This window comes from Vespa velutina, chromosome 1 (genome assembly GCF_912470025.1).
Source record: "Vespa velutina chromosome 1, iVesVel2.1, whole genome shotgun sequence".
In the NCBI taxonomy this organism is placed as follows: Eukaryota; Metazoa; Arthropoda; class Insecta; order Hymenoptera; family Vespidae; genus Vespa; species Vespa velutina.
Genome location: NC_062188.1, coordinates 19,571,544 through 19,594,333, shown reverse-complemented (window position 1 = coordinate 19,594,333; position 22,790 = coordinate 19,571,544). Strand labels below are relative to the sequence as shown.

The following is a 22,790-nucleotide window of genomic DNA, read 5'->3' as shown; positions in this document are numbered from 1 at the left end:
GTGCGTCTTTCTCTCTCTCTCTCTCTCTCTCTCTCTCTCTCTCTCTCTCTCTATTTTTTCTCCCTCTCTCTCTCTTCCTCTCTTTCATTATCTCTTTCTCACTTTAGCGATCAAGATGGCGTCGTTGACCAGGGTGACATCTTCATAGGGTGTCGTGGAAGATCCAGAAAAGGATCCTGCAGCTTCTTCGATCCCTCGTTGGGCTCATTTGAATCGATGCGATGGAATGACATGTCTATATATACACATATATTTATACATATATATATATATAAATACATACATATATTCATATACAACATATTTGTGATAATGTGTATAAAGTATGTACGATAAATATGTACATGTGTATATTAGTATGAGAGAGCACTCGAACCTTCGAACCCTTTGTCGGACGATCATGGAACACCTGGACTCTCTTATCTCCGCTATCTTCTTTTCTTTTCTCTTCTCTTCTCTTCTCGTCTCATCTCTTCTCTTCTCTTCGTCGAGGTCACCGAAAGGGTATCCTCGATCTAGCAGAGTGCTTCGACAGCCGAGAAGAAATCACAGGCCAGTTAACGCGCCGCCGTGTCACTCCTTTGGCCGCGCCTTCCTTCGTCCGAACCTTTGGACAGGGTCGGTTAACGCCAAGGGCGGTTCTTTCGATCCTATCCCACTACGAGCGATTTATTACACGCTCTTATTTTCTTTCTTTATCATCATTCAAACTCTTAGATATATATTAATAATTAACAAATCAATCTTAATTGCGTTTTATTGTTTTTCTTTTTTCACGATTTTCTTTATTTTCTTTTTTTTTTTTTTCTTTTTTTTTTGCCTTTTTTTACAAGTACATACAAAAGGGTCAATTGCAAATTGAAATTTATCTCATGAATATTTGGAAACAATGTTTTCATAGTAAATATGAAATACAAACGAGAAACTATTCACACTAATGGTATTCTCTGTTAAACGAGGGTATAGCCTAAAAAGGCGGCACTTACGAAAGGATCGAAAAAGGATCCACACGCGCAGGAATGCGCGAGTCAAGAGTTGCCGGTCCTAGGAACGTGGCTAATGGGCCCACTTAACGTCTCAACCGTCTCACGAACCGATCCCTTCCTCCTCCTCCTAGTCCTCCTTCTCTTCCTTCATCTCTCTCTCTCTCCCTCTCCCTCTCTCTCTCTCTCTCTCTCTCTCTTACACTCCATCTCTCCATCTCTCTATACCTTCTCTCCATATCTTCTCCATCTCTTTCTATCATCTCCTTTCCCTTCCAACGGGCAGCGTGCCGAGTTAATAATCGGCAATATTTATTTCGGATTGGATACGGCTCGGTCCGAGGCGGTTCGTGCATTGTAACGCGAGAGATTAATACGCTCCGTTCACGATCACGTCGTTCTCTACTCTCTTCTCCATTCTCCTTGTTGCGACACGTTAGAATCGGTAAATGTAACGTTGAGGTATGACGTTTCGTCGTCCCTTAAAAAAAAAAAAAAAGAAAAAAAAAAAAAAAAAAAAAAATTAATATATTTGATCCCATCAAAATCACCAATCAACAGCAGTACGATTTTCTCCTTTTTGTCACACTTTCTTTCAGACATTATTTTTCCTGAAAATTTTTCTAAAGTCTTAACTTTATAATGTTTATTTTATATAAGAAATAAGAAAGAAAGAAAATATCTAGGTTGGCATATGAAAAATCATTTAAAAATTCATTCATTCGATAATGAGAAAGAGAGAGAGAGAGAGAGAGAGACAGATTATAAACAGAAACGATAAGACTTTAATAGGAAATATGTATTCTTTCAGGGTCATACCTTAGAAATTTTTCGATTAGTCAGAAACGCGCGCCTTGTACTTTGCACCTAACGTCGTCTAACGGGTACTCACGATATCCGCCGTTAAGTCTTAATGATTTGTCTCCTCGACTAATGAGCGTCAGGACTTAACGGCATATTAGCGCGTTAATCCTTTTGATGAGCGATTCGCGTGTCCACCGCGTAGCAACTTAATATCTATCCACGCATATAAACGCATAATAGAGGCGTTCGTCGTGCCTATTAAAGTGACAGGTGCCAGCACGAGATGATAAACAAATAGCCACATTCGTGAGAAAAAGAGAGAGAGAATGTGTTTATTTCGGTAATTTCTTTCTTCAACTTAACAAGTAATTTTAGCTTAGTTGTCGATCACTCAGGAATATTATCAGATTTACTTATTGTCGATTTGAACGAGAATTATGTAAAAATAAATAAATAAATAAAAATTTGTGAAAGTATAAATCAATTGCAAGTACACAATTGTATATATTACGCAAATATAATTCAATCAGAGGGCGATCTAATTTTCCATCTTGTATTGGAATTAAAATGGGGGGGGGGGGAAGAAAAGAAAAAACAGGATAAAAAAAAAAGAGGAAAAGAAAAGAAGAAGAAAAAAAGGAAAACAAAGAACAATTAATTTCTTTCGCGTCACTATTTTCGAGGTGGTAGCTCCGAAGGTGGTGTCGTTTACACGGAACCATGTTCCCCGTATTTCCCGGATGCGCAAAGGGTGAGAATGAATCGCCTCCGGAGAACTGCAGAACAAATGGGAACATTAAGTCGCTTTTGCGGCTTCGTACCAACAGTGCTACACCACCGACGTTCTACATACATACATCTATCCCCCTTCTCACTTTACTCCTTTCTCAACAATCTAGACATATATCCCTTTTCTCCTTGAATCATCCCTTTTAAAAAGTTTTACAATATAAGTCGAGGGTAAAAAAGCTCGATTGATCACAAAAAGTTTAAAAAAAACTTAAAATATTTCCCAAATACACCGTTAATACAAACATATATTATTTCATTATTTTAATCTTCAATTTTCCTTGATAATTGTCATTGTCGTTGCTCATGACGAGGAGAAAAAAAAATTACTATAATAATATTGCTTGTAACACGTGACACACGGGTTATTTTCATAAAATAATAACATGTTGAAATAATGAATTACCATATTTTTTCTTTTGCGTTATTTAAAAAAAAAAAAAAAAGAAAAAAAAATAAGGGAAGAAGGAAAAAAAGAAAGAAGAAACTGAAATAAAAACATTGCGAGTAACGGATCGTTTAGAATCAAACGTGCAACTCGAACGAGGACGACCTCTGTAAAAGGAAAGAATTCTGAGACACCCGTTGGACGGAACGGAGCCGTAAGATGCTTTTCTCGGGGGTAGAAGCGAGGACCTGTCACATTACGGAGTGGAATTTATGTCCGATGCCCAGCGGCGTGACAAGTTGCCTCTGATGAACGGCCCCACCGCGAACTCTTGGCCCTCCGGCGTGCGAGGAGGAAACGAAGGAAGAAAAGAGAGAGAGAGAGAGCGAGAGAGAGAGAGAGAGAGAGAGAGAAAGAAGTCCAAGAAAAGAGAGAAACCTCTCCCCCCTCTCTCTTCTCTTTTCTTTCTTTCCATGACTCTTTTCAACTTCTTTCTTTGCAAATTTTACTTTTCTTCTACGTCGAGATCAATTTCGACGTAACAGATAAATAAATCAATTTGTTATAAAAAAAAAAAAAAAAGAAGAAGAAAAAAGAGGAAACGAAAAAATATTACCAACAATTTTTTAAAAAAGTTATACTGACACAAAGGTTAATTACTTATATATATATATATATATATAAAATACTATGGTATTGGTAAAGTAACCGAATGAAAAGATAAACAGAGAAAAAGAAGAATACATTAAAGGTACCCTAAACGATATCTATAAGTATTCATAAAATTACTTGACAATTAATAATTATTTCAACTCTTATCAATAATTTACATTATATCGTGGAACAAATTAAACTGTGAAAATAATAAAAAAAAAATATCCGAATATTTTGTTTCATCGAGAAACGAAGTTTTTAAATGAAGGGTGACTATAGGTATATTAGAAGGGCAAGACGAGGCGAGGCGAGGTGGGGTGGGTAGAAGCAGAACGAGAGGATATTCCGCGAAGAGAATCTCGCGAGAAGCAGAGAACGTGGGTGTAGAATGCGACGGCACGGATTCGCGGGAAAGGCGCGGAAGGTTTTGAGCCCTTCTCACTGTGACCGTGGTAAAGTTTTTTTTTAAACCAAAAAAAGAAAAAAAGAGAGAGAAAAAAAAAAAAAAAAAAAAAAAAAAAAAAAAACAGAAGGAAAAAAGAAGAAAAAACGAAAAGGAAAAGGAAGGGAAAAAAAGAAGAAAAAAAAAACCCCCAAAGGATTGGAACGCTCGGCAAGGAACTATTCCCCGACGGCAACGACGCGGCGAACTCGCACCGCTCCTGCCGGTGATAAACACGGCAAGTTACGATTTCTTGGAGCCCCCACATCGTGAACAGCCGTGGCGGTCTGTACGTGACCGGATGGTGTCCCCTTCCTTCCTCCTTTCTTTCTTTCTTTCTTTCTTTCTTTCTTTCTTTCTTTCTCTCTCTCTCTCTCTCTCTCTCTTTCCTTCCTTCTTTCCTTCCTTCCTTCCTTTCTTTCTTTCGGAAACGACAAAAAGGGTTGAACTCTTTCGACGGGCGACGAAACGTGCGAAAGAAAATCTTTAACACGATTGAGAACAAAAGCGATTTGCTAAGAAGTAATAATCATTTATTATGTTAAAAAAAAAAAGGGATGATAAAGGTACGTACGTATGTTACATACGCCAAGTTAATATATAATAATTATCTGATAGATCTGTGCGACAAATGAATAATAACAATTTTTACTTCTTTTTTTTCTTTTTTTTTTTTTCCCCCTTTTTCTTTTCATTATCAAATATTTAACGACAACGAAATCTAATAAAATTAAAATTGTGGAATTTTTTGCAGTGTCACTTTACGCATTTAAATGCCAATGGCAAAATGTTAAAGGCCAAATTTTACGACTTTGCTCAAGGAACTACTTTAAACTAAAAACACATCTGCGGAACATACCGGTAACACGTGAGCAGAAAATACTTAAGACAAATATATATATATATATATACATATATATATATATATAAACGCCGATGTTTCGCTCTATTACCATATTGGCACCTGGTTTCTGTTGCCTCACTAAATTTCGTCCAGTCGAAATGTGGCTTACACGTTTCTTATGACTTTACAAAGGAGAGAACACGTGAAAAGGTCTCCTCCGTTGCGTATTAAGATAAGAAATACGGACGTTTCACTCGAGATAATTGACTTCTAACAGATTTTCATTTTAAGGGTAGCCTAAGTTTATTTGGTATGACTTTTAACATTTTTTCCTTTTTAAAAGGAATACCATAAAACGCATTATCGAATATATAAATGGATAAATTTATTATATAATAAATTAGACGAAGGGACAGATAACGAGGGGAAAAAAAAAAAAAAGAAAAAACCCCTATTAGATTGTATCGTTAGAAAGGGTCGAAAACGTTAAAACAAGTTAATCGTTTGAACTAACGTTTGAAATTTGTAGAAAAAAAATCTTTTTCTCGTGCAACAAGAAGAAACGCAAAAGGATTTAAGTCTACGGTTATCGCTCGCATTCCGTGGCTTTTGCAAGTGGCACGGCTATCCCATTACAAACTTCTTCTTGGAAACTTTCGTTTCGCGAAGCGTCCCCTTTCTAGCAGCAGCATTGCCATAGAGTATCGCGAAAAGCCACGCACGTGCACGATTATTTCCTTCTCTTCGTAACAACGATGTAAAACGATAAGGAACCGACTGCTTGCACGGCGACGAGAAAGACTTAAGCCAATGCAACGACAGAGGATCGCTTAACCCTTGCTTTCTAATGTTTCCTAGGAAGTCACTGTGCCGCACCCAAAGAAAACTTTTCTTTTCTTTTGTGTTGTTTTGTTTTTTTTCTTTTTTTTCTTTTTCTCTTTTTGCCAATAAACTTCTACTTAATTAAACGTTGCTTTGAAACAAAAGTAGGTTTCAGATACATCGACTAAACGATGCGCTTATTCGCAACTATTTCGTAGAAAATTTAATTTAAAAATTCGCACATCTTTCTAAATAAATTATTTTCTATATCGATATAGTATATGATTATTTTACCCTTGCTAATTAGTTTCTTTTCTTTTTCTTTTTCTTTTTTTTTTTTTTTTTTTTTTTAATATATAAATTATTAACACTCGACGATAGGCATTGATAATTCGTATGAAAATTGATATCAATGAGGGAATACTAGAAAATGTTTATAGTAGATTGGATATTTAGGATTAGGTAAATAAGATAATTTAGTCGCGAAATAATATCGTTGTTTGTAAAAGCCAACGCGTAGATAGGGACGGGCACACGCCCCCGAGGCTCGCGTGTGCCTCTCACTAAAGCAACCTCCGCCCCCGCTGCAACTCGTGTTACGTTGGCCGACACACGGTGTCAGGTGGTCCCCCTCCTGCCGTGTAAACGCGCGTCTCGACACGGGCTACCGCGTCAGCTTGCATTCCGGAAAACCGTGTAGGTACGTACTTTATCGTGCAGTCTCGCATCCGGACACAACTCATTTCCTTCGGAAACGACTCGCCTAATTAAAACGGTAATTCTATCGAAGGCTATCGTATTTCTTTTAAAATACTTTGATATCCTTTTTTAAGAATCGATTGAATTTCGATACTTTTCTTCTTTTACGATTAAATATAGAGAAGAGAAGAGAAGAGAAGAAAAGAACGGTAACGTTTTAATTTTTATTCAAAATAAAAATTAATAATAAAAGTGATCGAGCATTATCTGATGATCGGAAGTTATATAGAGTTTTGCTTTAAAATAGAAGCTCGATGAAAAAAAAAAAAAAAAGAAAAAAAAAAAAAAAAAAAAAACCCCGATATATCCGACAATATACTCGGACGTATTTTCACATCGAGCGATAAAATCCGAACGCGTTTCCGAGTAGACCATTTTTACGGTCAAAATGAAAGTTACGAGAGCGATAGGAAATACATGTAGAAGTTTCGAACGCGAAATATTTCCGAGATAACGTTGTCACTGGTTAGCGCTCGTATCTGTAAACGAATTCGAAAATCGAATGGTTGGTTGTTTGCAAAAGGAACTTTTATATTTCATGACTTCGATCGAGAAAACGAAAACGAAAGAGAGATCATTTTTATTCGATTTCACGTTGAATGAAAATTTCTCTACGTGTGTGCGTGTGCGTATATTTCTCTCTTTCTCTTTCTTTTTTTTTTTTTTTTTCCTCCCCTTTTTTTCATTAACGTCGAATTTCTACATGAAATTTAGAAGCGACACGCTATCGATCGTCAAAAGTTTGAGATATCACGAAGGTGTCTGGAGACTTTACTATTTTCTCTCGGATAACTCGTCGGCGAAAGAGAGAGAGAGAGAGAGAGAGAGGGAGAGAGAGAGAGAGAGAGAAAGAGAGAGAGAAACTCTATCCGAAACTCTCGAGATAAAAGTTCCAGACAGTCGGAGATGGACCGCGTATCGATCCATTGTTTCCGACGTTATTTAAACCTTTTCCTTCCGTACTCGAAATAATCTTTCATTTACATCGACGATAAAGAACGACGAATCGATAGAAAACGAATAAAAAATACGAATGAAAAATTATGAAGGACTATCTAGGTGTTAGAAAGGATTAAAAGAGAGAGAGAGAGAGAGAGAGAGAAAGAGAGAGAAAAAAAAAAGAAGATTTATGCCTATTTCCAATCGAAAAACAAATACACGTACGATTTTTCCTATTCATGTACATACAAAGGATCAAAAATCTAATAGAATCGAGTAGATTCGTTAGCCAAAAACATCTCGCTAGCGACCGTATCGTTTTCAGTATCAGGCTTGGTTCTCCTCCGCTACTATTTTCCATTCGAAATTTCGTTTTACGATATCAACGTTCCGCTATCAATCGACTCTTCTCCATCGGCTTTCGGTCCCTTTGAAGGATTTACCCAGAAAATCATTTTCACCAGACAATTCGAATGAATTCCTATTTCAGATACTTTTTTCTCGAATTATTTTTGCGATAACGATCCGTGATACTATAATCTCTTCGTTCTCATGGAGCATTCAAATATCGAAATGTCGAAAATAGAATAATAGAATCACTCTTTAACGTTAACCAAGAATAATTAACTTTTAAAGAACTTTTTTAAAGTCAGATAAGTTGAATACCAATGAGTTTACCTGAAAGAAAAGAGAAATTATTCCAAGAAAAGGAATAAAAAGAATCTTTTGGCGACACTTTCGAACGTATGAAAAATTTGCATTCGAAGAAACCGAGAGACAAACAAAACGAAGTCGAGAGAAAGTAGGGTAAAATACGAATAGAAAAATATTTATATCTTTCGACCCCTTAAAGTGTCTCATCTCTTGGTATATCTCTTGTTGAAAACTTTTCTCTCTCTCTCTCCTCTCTCTCTCTCTCTCTCTCTCTCTCTCTCTCTCTCTCTCTCTACAGTTTTACTGAAAACAATTCGATCCTCTCGTTAACTCTGCTTCCATTGTCTTTAAAATTTGACATGGATCCATGAATAAGAGACCGTGGTTAAGCAACGATCTGTCTGTTTTTGGTTTCAAACAATTTTCGACCTCCCAACAAACTTGCTTTTACTCTAACGTCGTGTCGTTCACGTTTACAAGTTCGACTAATTAGATAGGAGTTTAGTTCTCCCATCGATAGGATCGATGGAAGAAAAAGGTTGATCGTTGGTATATCGACTAATTAGTCGATTTCTAAAGATTAAAAGATGTGATAACGATTCGTAATCGTCCTGCAGACAACAAAAGCCATGGCCGAAATGTCGTCAAAAGTGAAAAAAAAAAGTAGAAAGTGAGAGAGAACTTGCCGAATACCTGGTTTGTTTCAAGGTATCTCTCTCTCTCTCTCTCTCTCTCTCTCTCTCTCTCTCTTTCTCTTTTTGACGCTCGTAAAGCAAGCATCGAACACAAGGGTGGACACTTTTATGGACGGCAGCTTTGTCTAGCTAAAAATAAAAGGGAAGAGGGATAAGAAGAAAGAAAGGTTCGCACGCTGCAGGAAAGATCCTGAAAAGTTTCTTCAAGGATCAGGAGAGTCTCCAAAAAGACCCCACACATATTTTTCTTCGTCTTATATTAAATGTTGAACGTAAAATATTCATATATATATAAATATTAGAAAATTTTCATAGATAATTATATTATCTTATAAATTTTCTAACACACTTTCATATATTATTTTCGATAAATTTGCCTTATGTGTTATATGTCTATTAATAAAAATTAAATACCTTTTATAAACGACAATATAACTTTGTCCTTCTTGAAAGACCAACGTGCAAATTTTTGCAATGTTGCATCTTAGCAAACGATACCTCGACAACAATTTGCAGATGTTCGCTTTCTAAGAAGACGATCCGTTCACCGAACCCCAAGAAATAAGGAGAGAATTCGCGCGCGTTTGCCGTCAAAGTTCTACCACTGAATCTATTCGATGGTAAAAAGTTTGCGAAAGAAGGTGGTGAAAGTTTTCATTTGCGGACAAACTCTGAGGTCGATAAGGAGTCAATGGCGGGTCTTAAATCGTCTGCGATTGAGTGTACCATAGTATCTACCTATTTCCTTTTTCTCTCTTTCTTTTTCTCTCTACGATCTTTTCTTTATTTATCAAACGACTATCTACTTGCGAAAAGAACAACAATAACCTGTTAACCTAAATAAACCAAAGAAACATATCTCATTCATCCTAAAAAACATATTGAAATGGAAACCATTTCAACGTGACACCCTAATCTTTACTGAAAATATAATAACAACTTTAAATAAAACCAAACTAAATGGAATTACTGACTTATGGTTCAATACTATAATAGGATTTTTTTTTTTCAGTTTCAACATAATATCATATTTAATAATCTTATATAGTCGTTTGCTGTCCCAACATATAAATCTCGGTTGTATCTTGAAAAGGGAAAGATAAAAGTGAGAGAACGAATCGAAGCGTTAAATGATATTAAGAATCTTGCTTGATCCGACGTATGGATATAGATATACAGGAAGAGGACGCTTAATCCGCAACTGTCGTCACCGAACGTTACGATCGCGATCATTGAGTAGGTATTAAGATCTTTCTCTCCCCCCTCCCCCTCTCTCTCTCTCTCTCTCTCACACTTTCTTTCTCTCTCGTCAGAGAAGAAAGAAACGTTATTCACCGGCGTGAAACAAGGGTTAAGTTTCCTCGTGGAATCGTCATCGGCAATGTTGCACGTCTAATCGGCTTAGAAGACACCTGTAACAACGAAAGGGCTTATGTCCCCAAGAGCAGAGAAAGAAAAGGGAGAGAGGAAGAGAGGGTCGGGGGGACGGAGAGGAACGGGGGGAAGAAGAGAGATAAAAATTTCTTGTCCTTGGAATACTGTTATCTTAGAAGGAAAAGTACGACCATCCTGTCTTAATACCTGTAACAGGTAGAAAGAAGAAACTTTAGTGGGTTTATTTTAAATCCGCTAGGAAAATTTGCCAAATAAAAGAAATAGTACCTGTCAAAAAGTCCTTTAGATGTTCTCTAAAGCAGATTTATGGTTATTTATGATAATTAGAAAGAATCGATCCAACGTCTTTATTCACCGTAACGTCGTATGTGCACGAAACACGCTAAATGACTAATCTCATTTCACTGCGTACTTAAAACAGAAAAATAGTTTCTCTTCTTTCGATTCTGCAAGTCAACGAGGAACGCTTTGATAAATTGCCGATAATAAAAGATCTTTCGAATTACCTTGCAATTCCTCGTGAAACGTCCTCGCACCTCGCCTAAACCCAATGACTACGTATAATTTATTTTAGATTTACGAAAACTCTTGGATATTTTTTTTCTTCACCGAGACATGAATTAATCTCTCAACGTTTTCAAGATATTTATTGAAGATCGAACTTTTCTTTTCCTTTCTTTCTTTGTTTCTTGCTTTTGTCACAGTAACAACTTTCAAATAAAAATTATGAAAATTATAAAAAAAAAAAGGAAAAAAAAAAGAAAAGAAAGAAAGAAAAGAAAATACATAACATGATTTATTTAATGTGAAATAACAGATAATAGGGTAAGGAAAATCAATCGGCAATCTCATTTCGAAACTGGAACGGACAATTTGGAATCTCAAAGGACACTTTCATGTCCAGCCTTAGATAATCGATAACCGGCCGATAAATCGCGACTTCCGCTTACGTTTCGGTCGCGTAGCACTCGCGCAATTTCCTGCAGAGAAGGCCGTGATAGTAGGATAGGGTGGTAGAGGAGGAGGAGATAGGAGGAGGAGGAGGAGGAGATGGAAGCTAGCGGTAATCGGAAATTGGCCCGATGACATTGATTAAAGCGAGTTTAGCGAGGGCGACAATGCCGTAATTATTAATCGGTGCCGATGCCACGCCAAGATTCCAACTCTCGATACGCAGCGATCCTCATGATGCATTGCGCGTTTCTCGGCTGCCGCATCCTATTCGAAGAGAGATCTCGGCTCTTGTTGAGTTACGAAGATACGACTGGGAGATTATGCATTGCCAATGGGTACTCTAATTACTGCGTCATGCTCTCGAAACTCGTTAGTGCGAAACGATCGACGTAAATGAAAGTTCGTCACTTTTCGATTTCTTTCTCTCTCTCTCTCTCTCTCTCTCTCTCTCTCTCTCTCTCTCTCTTTCTTTTTCACTTTCTCTCTTTCTCTTTTCCTCATCCTTTCGCCCGTTCGCTTTCGTTTATTTCAAAATAATAAATTATATATCCATACAGGACACGTTATTAAGAATAATATAGGAATTAAATTGCGCTTGTATTAAATTAATTAACGCTAATGGTAATTAAAAAAGAAAAGGGAGGAACAATTGGTTGGGAAAAAAAAATTAAAAAAAGAAAGAAGGAAAAAAATATAAAGTTGGAATGGATTGCAAAAAGGCAAATGTGCATTCCCTCACGTCCCGCGTATTACTGCCAATCGTATTATCGCGCGATCGATACACGTTCGAATGAAGATTTCACCGACTAAATGTAAATCAAAGCATCCGAGATAGTAAACGTTGATAACGCAGATACCTATATCGTCTGTCGCGTGCATTACGTTGATTAATGACGGCCGCACGAATTTAAGCTCGCGCGTAACATTTGTGCGCTATCGATCGTCGAGGTTTCACCCCGAAAAGAAGAAAAGAGAAACAAAAAAAAAAAGAAAAAAAAAAAAAAAAAAAAAGAAAAAAGAAAAAAGAAAAAACAGAAAAAGGAAAAAAAAGAAAAAGAAAAATAAAGTACGATTGGTAACGTGGCAGATGATAGATATTTTCGTCCTTGTCTTCGAATCGTTATGGAATAACGATTGGGAACGCTCGAAACGAAGCTGAATAATTACCTAGTCAGGGCTCCCGTTCTCCATCTTTTTCTTTTTTTATTTTTTTTCATATTTTTTTCTTTTATCTTTTTCCCTTTTCTTTCTTTCTTTTTTTTTCTTTTTCTTTTTTTCTCTCTTTCTTTTCTTTTTTTCACCGCTTAACATCTACCGTTAGTACGATCGATCTCGAGAAGAAATATTACGAGTGAGAGAGATAGAAAGAGAGAGATAGAGAGATAGAGAGAGAGAGAGAGAGAGAGAGAAATAAAAGTAACGGAAGGATGAAAAGAGAGAGAGAGGAGGAGGAAGAAGAAGAAGAAGAAGAAGAAGGAGAAGCCGTCGAGTCATCGGCCAAACGAGTCGATATTTTCGCACCTCGGTCGAGCGCATTCGCAGGTAGGAGGATGCAATGAATTTCGCGCTACCTGAAGACGATGAAGAAGAAGAAGAAGAAGAAGAAGAAGAAGAAGAAGAGGAAGAAGAGGAGAAGGAGGAGGAGAAAAAAGAGAAGAGTAAAAAAGAATCCGAGCGCTTCAGGGTGGTGTGGTCGATGGGATAGCTTCATGCCAAAAAAATATAAAAATTGGGAAGCGAGAGGGGATGTGGATGAGGGAAGGAGAAGGAGAAGAAGAAGAAGAAGAAGAAGAAGAAAAAGACGAAGCAAACGGCAAGACAAGAAAGAAAAAAGAAAAAAATAAGAAAGAACTACACGAAGAGAGAACGAGCGAGTGAGAGAGAAAGAGAGAGAGAGATGCCGCATCGCGGAGGAAGAACGGCCGATTTATTGGCGAGTTTAAAAGAAGCCGGACCCTCGACATAACTCAGCATTCGCCTGATGTTGACTGAGTGGCCGACTCGTCCTGCCATCGACTTGGCTCGAGCGAGTCGCCGTACACATATCCTGCTCCGCCAACTTACGAGAAAAAGAGAGAGAGAGAGAGAGAGAGAGAGCTCGTCCTCTTCTCTACCTAGGTAGGTACCTCTTCGCCAATCAAGAACCATTCACTGCTACTAAGTGCCTCGGTTTAATTAAGCGAGATGAGCAAAGGAAAGAAAGACCATTTGGTGGTGGTAGCCGAGACGTTTCGAAGGTATCTCGATTTTCTATCATATTCTAAATTCTCTCTATTACTTTTTCCCTCGTTTTATTAATTGTCTTATTTCTATAACACGTCTTCCTTCTTCTTCTTCTTCTTCTTCTTCCTCAATGATATACGTGAAAAATAAAATTTGATTTTTTGTTTTCTTTTCTTTTACTGTGCTTTGCTTTGCTTTTTTTTCCTCTTCGTCATTACGATATCGTCGCAAAATGAACATGTCGTCCTTCATTTTTACACTGAAACTCTTTACTATTTTTATATGCGTTTACAAAAAAAGAAAAAAAAAAAAAAAGAAAGAAAAAAAAAGAAAAAAAAGAAAAAAAAGAAAATCAAAGATAAATATCACAAAATAAAATCAAGAAGAATATTCTATCCGTTAATTACGATAATTACTTCCAATTTTCAATCGTTCACGCGCTCTCTCGGTGTCGCGAGATATGCGTTATAAATCGAGCATTTCTTTCATAATAAATAGAAATACCGTGGGCGTAATCCGGCGTGTCATTCGATTACCTGCCGCAATAAAATCGAATGACGAGCCAATAAAATATTTATGGATTCGTATGCGAGAACCTCGGCCGAGCACAATCGCAACTCAACCCCTCCGTGTTTCCCTGGTGGTGGTTACACGATGTTTACCCCTCGACAAACCCCCGGAGGGCTGGTTCCTCGACGTATACGCACCACGTGCATACTCCCGTCTATTCTGCTTTCGTTGATCCTCTATATATGTAGTATCCACATAACATACATATATACATCGACAATGAGAGAGAGAGAGAGAGAGAGAGAGAGAGCACAGGAACGGTTTCTTTTAAAAATACCCCCACTACCTCTTTGTACTCAGAATGACGCGTGTGTCGACTCTCTTTCTCTCTCTCTCTAATATTCTTTCACAAAAACGAGAGAGAGAAAGAGAGAGATTATCATTAGAATTCATTAATAGAAAAATAATAGCGTAGTAGGCGTGCGTACGTATACACATATATATAATATGCATAGTAAATGTAATTTCTGAATATTTAGATAACAATTCAAAAGTCAAATACATTATTAAAACATATCGTATTCTCCAATTTAATAATTAATCGACTACTAAACCTACATGTATATAACAATCCTATTGTTTTATTCGTAAAAAAAAAAAAAAAAAAGAAAAAAAAAGGAAAAAGGAGAAAAAAAGAAATTGAAAAAGAAAAATTAATAAATATATATAGTAAGATTAATATCAAGTTTATTAATCGGTACGATGAAAGAAAGTCTTTACGTGTCTTCCATCTTTAACGAATAGAGAGGATAGTCCCTGCGAATCGTTTTGGCCTTCGATTAGTCTCGCGACTCGAAAGCAAGCCGAATCGAATCGAGTGAACTCTCTCGATCGACGTTCGTTTGACGCGTGCAAAATGATTTTCGTTGATTCTTTTCCCCTTCTCTCTCTCTCTCTCTCTCTGTCTCTTCGTCTCTCTCTCTCTCTCTTTCTCACTCTCTCTCTCTCGCTCTCTCTCTCTCGCTCGCTCTCGATGACTAGTCACCCTCGTAGAATCGAAAAGTGCAGCTGGAGTCTCTGAGATTTCTCTTTTCGCGCAGCTGCACTTACGATTTTCAGGGTGCGATGAGCGAATACAACCCTACTTACCTTTACCGAAGCGAATTTGCTCGTGCATATACAATGTGTACGTACATACGTGCATATACATGTAAACGTAAAAGCTTCTACTAGAGAAAAGGTACGCATATATATATATATATATATATATATATATATATATATATATATATATATATATGTATATGTATATGTATAACCATGTTTAGTTTGCGTGTGTTCGTTTCCTCTCTCCCTTTTTATTCCTTACGTTATCGCGTTGATGATTCGTAATCCTTTCTCGATTGCCTGATCTAATTCGTCGTGGATCGTAAGTTTGGGCTCTTTAAAAAGTGCATTAAACTCTCGTCGTCTGCCGTTAAAAAGTAATTTCACGGAACCACCATAGGATAGATGTATAGAATAGCAAGGACTCCTATATACGGAAGTTAGTCTTTATTTCTTTATCTTCTGTGACGAATTACGGGACTAACGTTAAAAGGAATATCTAAATAAATGTGATTTTAATAAAGTATCGTATAGGAATGAAACGTGACGACGATTCCTGTCAATTGACAAATTTATGAAAGAAAAAAAAAAAAAAAAAAAAAAAAAATAAGAAAAAAATATCCCTCTTACTCAATAATTTGAGAATGTAATCGACGATTTACATACATAACGATGAATGATTATAGTATTTATCGAGATCATCTAATTTAACATAAACGAAGCTAAAAGATGTTCGAAAGGAATAGCCAGTGTCTTTCGACGATAAGTCTCCTTTAAATCGGTCCGACCGACTATAATGAAGTTGCCACCGGGATTCCATTTGGAATTCGGGACCATTATAAGGGGATACTCATAAATACGCGCGCATCTGAAAGACGGACGTTCTCAGAAGGATAAAATCTAATGTATGCAAATCCCCCGAGCGACCGAAATGCGAGAAAATGGTTGAAACAGAGAATTCGCCGAATCGATCCATAATTCAGAAAGGTCCAAACTCGGGGTCTCGTACATCATATTATATCTAATACATAAACGGTCGAATTTTTCACACCTAAAAATTATCTCCCATTAAATGATTTATCATTAAAATTATAATATATAGTAATGAATATAGTTTGTTATTAAAATATCGAATTAAAAAAAAAGAAAAGAAAAAAAAAAAAAAAAAAAGCAGAAAAAAAAACGAAAAAAGGTAACGAATAAAAATGCAACGCGATCAATGTGACGATGATTGTTTAATATTAACGAAATAAGTAAACGAAAGTGAGGGAGAAAAAAGGTATGTGTATAAAGGGATATAGCGAGGAATGGATTGAAGCGGAACGGTAAGAAGCAAGTAGAAGAAGATGGAACGAAAGAAAAAAGGAGGATAAAGAAAGAAAGAAAGAAAAAAAAAAGAAAAGAAAAGAAAAGAAGAAAGAAAGAGACAGAAAGGAAAAAAGAACGACGAATGGAGGCGGCTCATCCAACCGCGATGTGTTTGTTTTGCTTATCTGAGACAAATTTGCCGTCTTGTAAGCGACACCGAAGGGTCGACTTGACAAACTGGGGTGCTCCTGGGGGTTCGAGCCTCCGCCATGTAGCAACGCACGCGTACAACTTTCAGAGAATCGTACGAAGAAAAATCTCGAGTGGTCGAGCTCCTGAAGCGAAGAGAATATCTCTCTCTCTCTCTCTCTCTTTCTCTCTGTGTGTATGTGTGTGTGTGTCTATCTATCTCTTTTTCTCAACCAATGCCGTTGACTCCGTATCTTCCTCTTAGTCCTCCTCTCTCGCTCTCTTTCCCTTCGGAATCTCGTAAAACTCGAGCGATTTCTCTCGCTCGTTTCTCTCTCGCGTTCACTTTTGTCATGTTTTATTATCTTTTTTCTTCCCTTTTTTTTTCTTCTTTTTCTTTCTCTTTTTCCTTCGTTTTCCTTTGCAAACGCAAAAGATACATGAGCTCTCTAGTTCTCTCTCATCGACGACGACGACGACGACGACGACGACGACGACGACGACGGAAAACTCCAGATGGTTATTTATTTCGATCTCGAATCTCGACCACCATCACAGCGCGCGCTTTTACTACGTTCACGTTCGATGAAATTTACTGCCGGTGAACGCTTATACTGAAAAAGAAAAAGACAGAGAGAGAGAGAGAGAGAGAGAGAGAGAGAGAGAGAGAGAGAGAAAGAGAGATGATCGTAAAAAGCATTTTATTTGGCGAACATTGGCGTAGATCGAAACTATACCGTTCAGGTTCGACGTCAGTTCGATGAGAAGGAAACGTCGAAGGGTCGAATAAAGGAAAATGAACGTGTTATCGCGCCAATGTCGAAAGTAACAAAAACAAACCGAACGGACTCTGTCCAAGCAAGAATAGCTAATATTTTATAAACGTCAAGCGCGTCTTGTCAAGCGCGAACGCGTAACTTTGCTGGTTAGAAGTTGAACGATAGATAACGACGTGTTAACGATGTTATTTTCAATATATATACATACATACATACATACATATATATATATAAAAGAAATAAATAAATAAAAAAAAAAAAAAGAAGAAGAAGAAGAAAGAAAGAAAGAAAATAAATTGACCAGTAATGATGGACCTTTCTTTTTATCGTATTATTCAAATTTTAACGAAAGAAACATATAGAGAATTTATTTGTCCATTTGTTAATAACAAAAATTTAAGAGTTATACTCGATGATATTACTTTAATCCTATTTGATTTAATAAAACATGTTACGATATCTTACTACCCATAACAGGAAGAATTCAATCGAGCGTTATTCTCCGGTTCGAGAGGGGGCAGAAAGAGAAAGAGAGAGAGAGAGGGGGTGGGTACAAAAGTACGGGAGTGTCTTCCGTGGTAATTAATTATTAATTAGGATTATCGTCTCGACCCCGGTGTGGCCTCTCGACGACGTAACGACTTCCTTCTCTCTCTCTCTCTCTCTCTCTCTCTCTCTCTTTCTGTTCCCCTTTTTCTCGGCGCCCATCGTCGCAAGATAAACGATTGAGCCACGGAGATCCTAAGTAACTCCATGAATTTTCCGGATCCACCCTCGTACTCGTACGAACTCGGGGGTGTAGCTTCTAATCATCGCTATATCTCTGAGCCACACCCTCTTAACGACGAATTCTGACCACGATGAAACGCATTTCTCTTTCTATCTCTCTCTCTCTCTCTCTCTCGTTCTCTCCATATCTCCCTTTGCTAAAAGAACAAGGACAACGAGATGATCCAATGTGCCTCTCCCTTACGTGTACGACTGGCTCTTTAACGCGTCGTCGTTCGAATCGAAAAAAGTGTCGGAAGGGCGAATAAAAGGAATTTCGGATGTTAACCACTGCTTGTCACACATAAATACATACACACACACACACACACGGACACGGACACACACATCTACGTAAAGCTCTGATTAATTTACGTCTTCGTATTATTCGTTTCGAAGGGATAACAAGAAATCATCTCCACGTGCATAATCAATATCAATATACTTGGCCAACATTAATTAGAATGTAACATATCAAAAGTAAAAACAATAAATGATATCAATTGTCGAGGATGAGTAAGATGCGTTTATATCGAAATAACATCACTTATCGTTACTTCTTCTTCTTCTTCTTCTTCTTCTTCGAGAGAGAGAGAGAGAGAGAGAACATGTTCAACTTGACATTTTCCTCTTTGAGATGAATTTACTACGACGAGTAGAAAAGAAAACTACGAAGAGAAGTAAAAGAGGTAGGAGAAGGAGAAAGGAGGGAGGGAGGGAGAGAGGGAGGAGGGCGAAAAGCGGAAAAAGAAATGGACGAAATGACGAAGGGGAGGGTGCGAAAAGGGGAAAGGCGGAAGTAAATCATGCAACCCCCGTGACGACGTCACGCGATGACAAACGAGCGCGAATGTCGACGTCATCACGCGAGAAGTGGAAGCGACATCTGATAACGACCTTAATCGCATTACGTCTCCGCTCCCTCCGCGTCTCCTGTCTCGCGATCGCCTCCCTAATGTCCTAAGAAAAGGAATCGCAATTGCAGATAAATCGCTTCTGCGCGCGCGGGCACAAGCTCGACGCGTTAAAAATAAATAATCGTGCGTCTAAGCGCGTGACTACTCCGCCCTTTCCCCCCTTACCCTCACCCACTTCTTTCTCCTACTCTCCTCATCATTCGTCGTCGTCGTCGTCGTCGTCGTCGTCGTCGTCGTTGTCGTCGTCGTTGTCGTCGTCGTTGTCGTTGTCGTTGTCGTTGTCGTTGTCGTTGTCGTTGTTGTAGTTGTGGTCGTCCTCTCCTCTCCTCTCTTCTCCTCTCCTCCGCATCGTTTCTTCCGCAAAAGCTCGGGGATACGAGAAAGGAAAATTAGAAACAATCTGCGAAAGGATGATTTCGTCTCTTTCACCTTTCCAATGTACTACTCTCGCGTAGTAAATTACTAGAACCAATTACGCGATCGATCTGCGAAGATGACCGTTCGTATTTTACGAATTTCACGGATGTCGTATAGACGATAAAAATACTCGCGCTTGGTATAGGGTACTCTACTCACCCGGACGGCGGCAGCGGCCGACTCGGGACACACTGCTGAGAATTATGCAAAAAAGAGTTACGGTCAAGAAACGATCGTAAATTACGAGAAGGTGAGAGAGGATGCCGTTACGGGTGGTGAGATCAACAAAAAGGAGAAAAGTAAAGGAAGAAGAGGTTGGGAGAGGACGAATGCTGGATACGAGACAGAAAGAGAGAAAAAAAAAGAAGGAGTTAAAGAGAAAGAGAGAGAGAGAGAGAGAACAACGTGCTGCAAGCATGACGACAGTATGCTATGACAAATAAGAAAACAACCCTTTAACGAGTGAAACAAGGGTAAACATTACAATCATAAAATTTACAATCGAACAAATTCTTTTTATATGATCTTATCAAACGTCATACAGAACTTTATTTATTATGAATTATTTGATATGATAAAACGTTTCCACGTTAGTAAGACCATTTCTCCTAACAATAGAAATACCATTCTCGATTCTAATTATATCGAGTGTACATGCATATACGTCATGTCTTTACGTGACGTAAAAGAGACTAATTAAAAGCGTGAAATATAATTGATCCGGATGAGACGTACGTATGTATTAAAAAGATTGAATTAATGTCTAAGTAAGTCCAATCAGTCGATCGAAAATCATTTCGATTATAACACGAAAGGAGAGAGGGAGGAGGATAGATCGGTGCGCAACGAAGCGTGTAAGACACGAGCGTGAAACCGCGCGTAAAGGTAGTCGAGTTAGTATACCTTACTTTACCATGCTGCTGTTCCTGCTAACACGCAACGGAACCGTACGTCGTACGGAATTAGAGAACCATGTTACATATATATATATATATATATATATATATATATGCATGTATGTGTACATGTATATAGTTCTACGTAAGTAAGTACAAGCTACTACGAAGAGATCGTACACGTAACTACTCCTTGTCGTTCGTAGCATGCATGCTCTGCCGTTTTGTACCTAATTAAGATTACGCGTTAATGAGGATACGCGTCAAGTATTAACCGACACGCGATCTAAAATATATATTCGAACTACGATTAGGATAAAATCTTTATCACTTATACGAAACCATTCTCCACGAATCGATTTATTAAATATTAAATTTTTCGTTTTCCTCTTTTCCTTTTTTTATTTCCTTTTCTTTTTTCCTCCCTGACTCCATTAAATTAATATAAAAACGATGATCATTGTCTTTACTCTAGTTAATCATTTAACTTTGTTAATTCCTACGTTACTCACCATGCTCGTACGGATTCCGAATAACAACCGGTTTCTGGATTCAACATTTTTCGATCACTTTCAGACCTGAAAAGAAAAAATAAAATGACAGTGAGAATTAATCGAACGATCACATTGTTTCATTTCAAAATCGTATCGAATTATATATTTCTTTGTTTTCTCGTGAATAAAATTTTATTGATAACGGATATAAAACAAATAAGAAAATATATATGATTTATCTATCGACGTTTTGATTTAAGTAAATATCAATGATAATATTATAAACAACGAATAAATAACAAAACTATCAAATTGAAGATTTTCAACCTCTCGTAAGCGTATCGATAATAGACGAGAGAATAAAAAAGAATATCGTAAAAGTTGTCTTGCTTCGACAGGAATATTATAAACAGAAATTGACAAGGGAGTCGGAGGGACAACAAACGGAGGAGGAGATGATACAAGGTGCGAAACTACTCATAGACTATTCTATATACTCGTTAGAGAAGACCTATCTATAAATATAAACATTCTGTGTATATGTCTTTATGTTTACGTACGTATATAACATAGGATACGTGTTACTTATGCTCGTGTTCTCGACATACTACCAACGTGTCGATACGTTTATTTGTTTCTCTTCTTGCGTATCGCGCAAAGCGTAATAATAAAACACCACAGGCGGGATACGTCGAGCTTTCACGGTACGACATACCGATACATTATCTCGTCGACGAAGCAGGGGAATACGTTTTATTCGACTTTCTTCTTCCTTTTTTCTCTCTCTCTCTCTCTCTCTCTCTCTCTCTCTCTCTCTCGTTCTAGAGACCACTACGAGTTCGAGTCCGTTGTCAAGCCGATCGCAACGACGCCGTCAATGTCGTGGCCCGACGTTTTTACATTCTCCTAGATAGATACGTACGTACATACGTACATATATATACACACACACACACATATATATATATATATATTACACACAGAGATATGTACAAATATTCGCTCATATATATTTGTGCGATCGAAAGGTGCTTTCCAATAGTCTCACCCCTCTTCGTTTATATTTCCTTCGTTTCTTTTCGTGTCAAATAAAAAGGGAAGATATATTATTTCGTTCGTTCTTTAAATCAGTCATACTCGTTAAATCGCAAGGGTTGAAACGCGTAGACGATCGAAACTGTCTTTCTAATTATATTTTATCAAGGAGGGGAGGGGGCGGGGGAGAAGGAGGAGGAGGGAAAGTGTTACGCCTCGATGATAAGTTTTTATTTCTATCTTTCGTTTTTTCTTTTTCTCTTTTTTTTTTTCTTTTTTATTTTCTTTTTTTTTTTTTAGATTCTTTGCGCGTCTTTCTCGACGTTTCGTTATATATATATACATATAAAAAAAAAAAAAAAAGAAAGAAAAAAAATGAAAACAAGAAAAGATATTGATTCATACTCTTTCATCGAGATTTATCGACGGTGCAATAATAAAATTAAATTTTAATGAAACCCTCTTCGTTTTTATTCCCAAAGTCAAGCATAAGCCATTCATTTTGGAACGTCCCCAACGAAGTCGAAAGTAGATAATCACAAGGTGTATATGGTGGTAACGTGAAAAGGGTCTCGTGAGAACCCCATCTGTCCATTGGGGGTATGCAAGCACGTAGAGGGTGGAAATCACGCACGTTGTCACGCACATCGTCCCCACGGCGTGTGGGAATGCGAATCGCCGGAATGTGATTTTCGACCGACGGACTTCTTTCATTTTCATCTCGAAACGTACTTACTTACGTGTCGTTCTTTATCGCGAATCGATTGTAATACCAACACGGGATATTGTCTTTCGTTAAGGAATGAAAAAAATCAAAACGCTGATTCGAGAATTCATCGTTTATAATTCAACGAAATTCTTAACGTAACGTAAGACGAAACTCAACAGACATGTTTTCCAACTCTTATTACAATACGATGGGAGTCTCAGTTGATTAACATTCTTATCATTGATAACATCTTTCGAGTACGATAAATAACATTTCCTCTCAAAGGAAACATCCTTGTTTTATAACGTTCCTCTAA

The 22,790-nt window shown here is 37.5% G+C and overlaps 1 protein-coding gene across 20 annotated transcripts in view; it reads right to left on the bottom strand.

Annotated features, from left to right (window-relative positions):
• Positions 1 to 22,790, bottom strand: part of LOC124956326 (transcription factor Sox-2-like) — a 325,693-nt gene that overhangs the window by 28,368 nt on the left and 274,535 nt on the right. For 17 of the 20 annotated variants that reach the window (XR_007103226.1, XR_007103231.1, XR_007103232.1 and 14 more), the window contains one exon: positions 20,749 to 20,814. Coding sequence is in view for 9 of the 20 variants with exons in the window: in XM_047512031.1 (XP_047367987.1) it covers positions 20,749 to 20,814 (66 nt within the window). In the remaining 11 variants the exon portion in view is untranslated. Of the gene's footprint in view, positions 1 to 19,098; positions 19,290 to 20,748; positions 20,815 to 22,790 lie in introns of all 20 variants that reach the window. The other 3 variants (XM_047512011.1, XM_047512004.1, XM_047512021.1) reach the window with 1 other exon arrangement.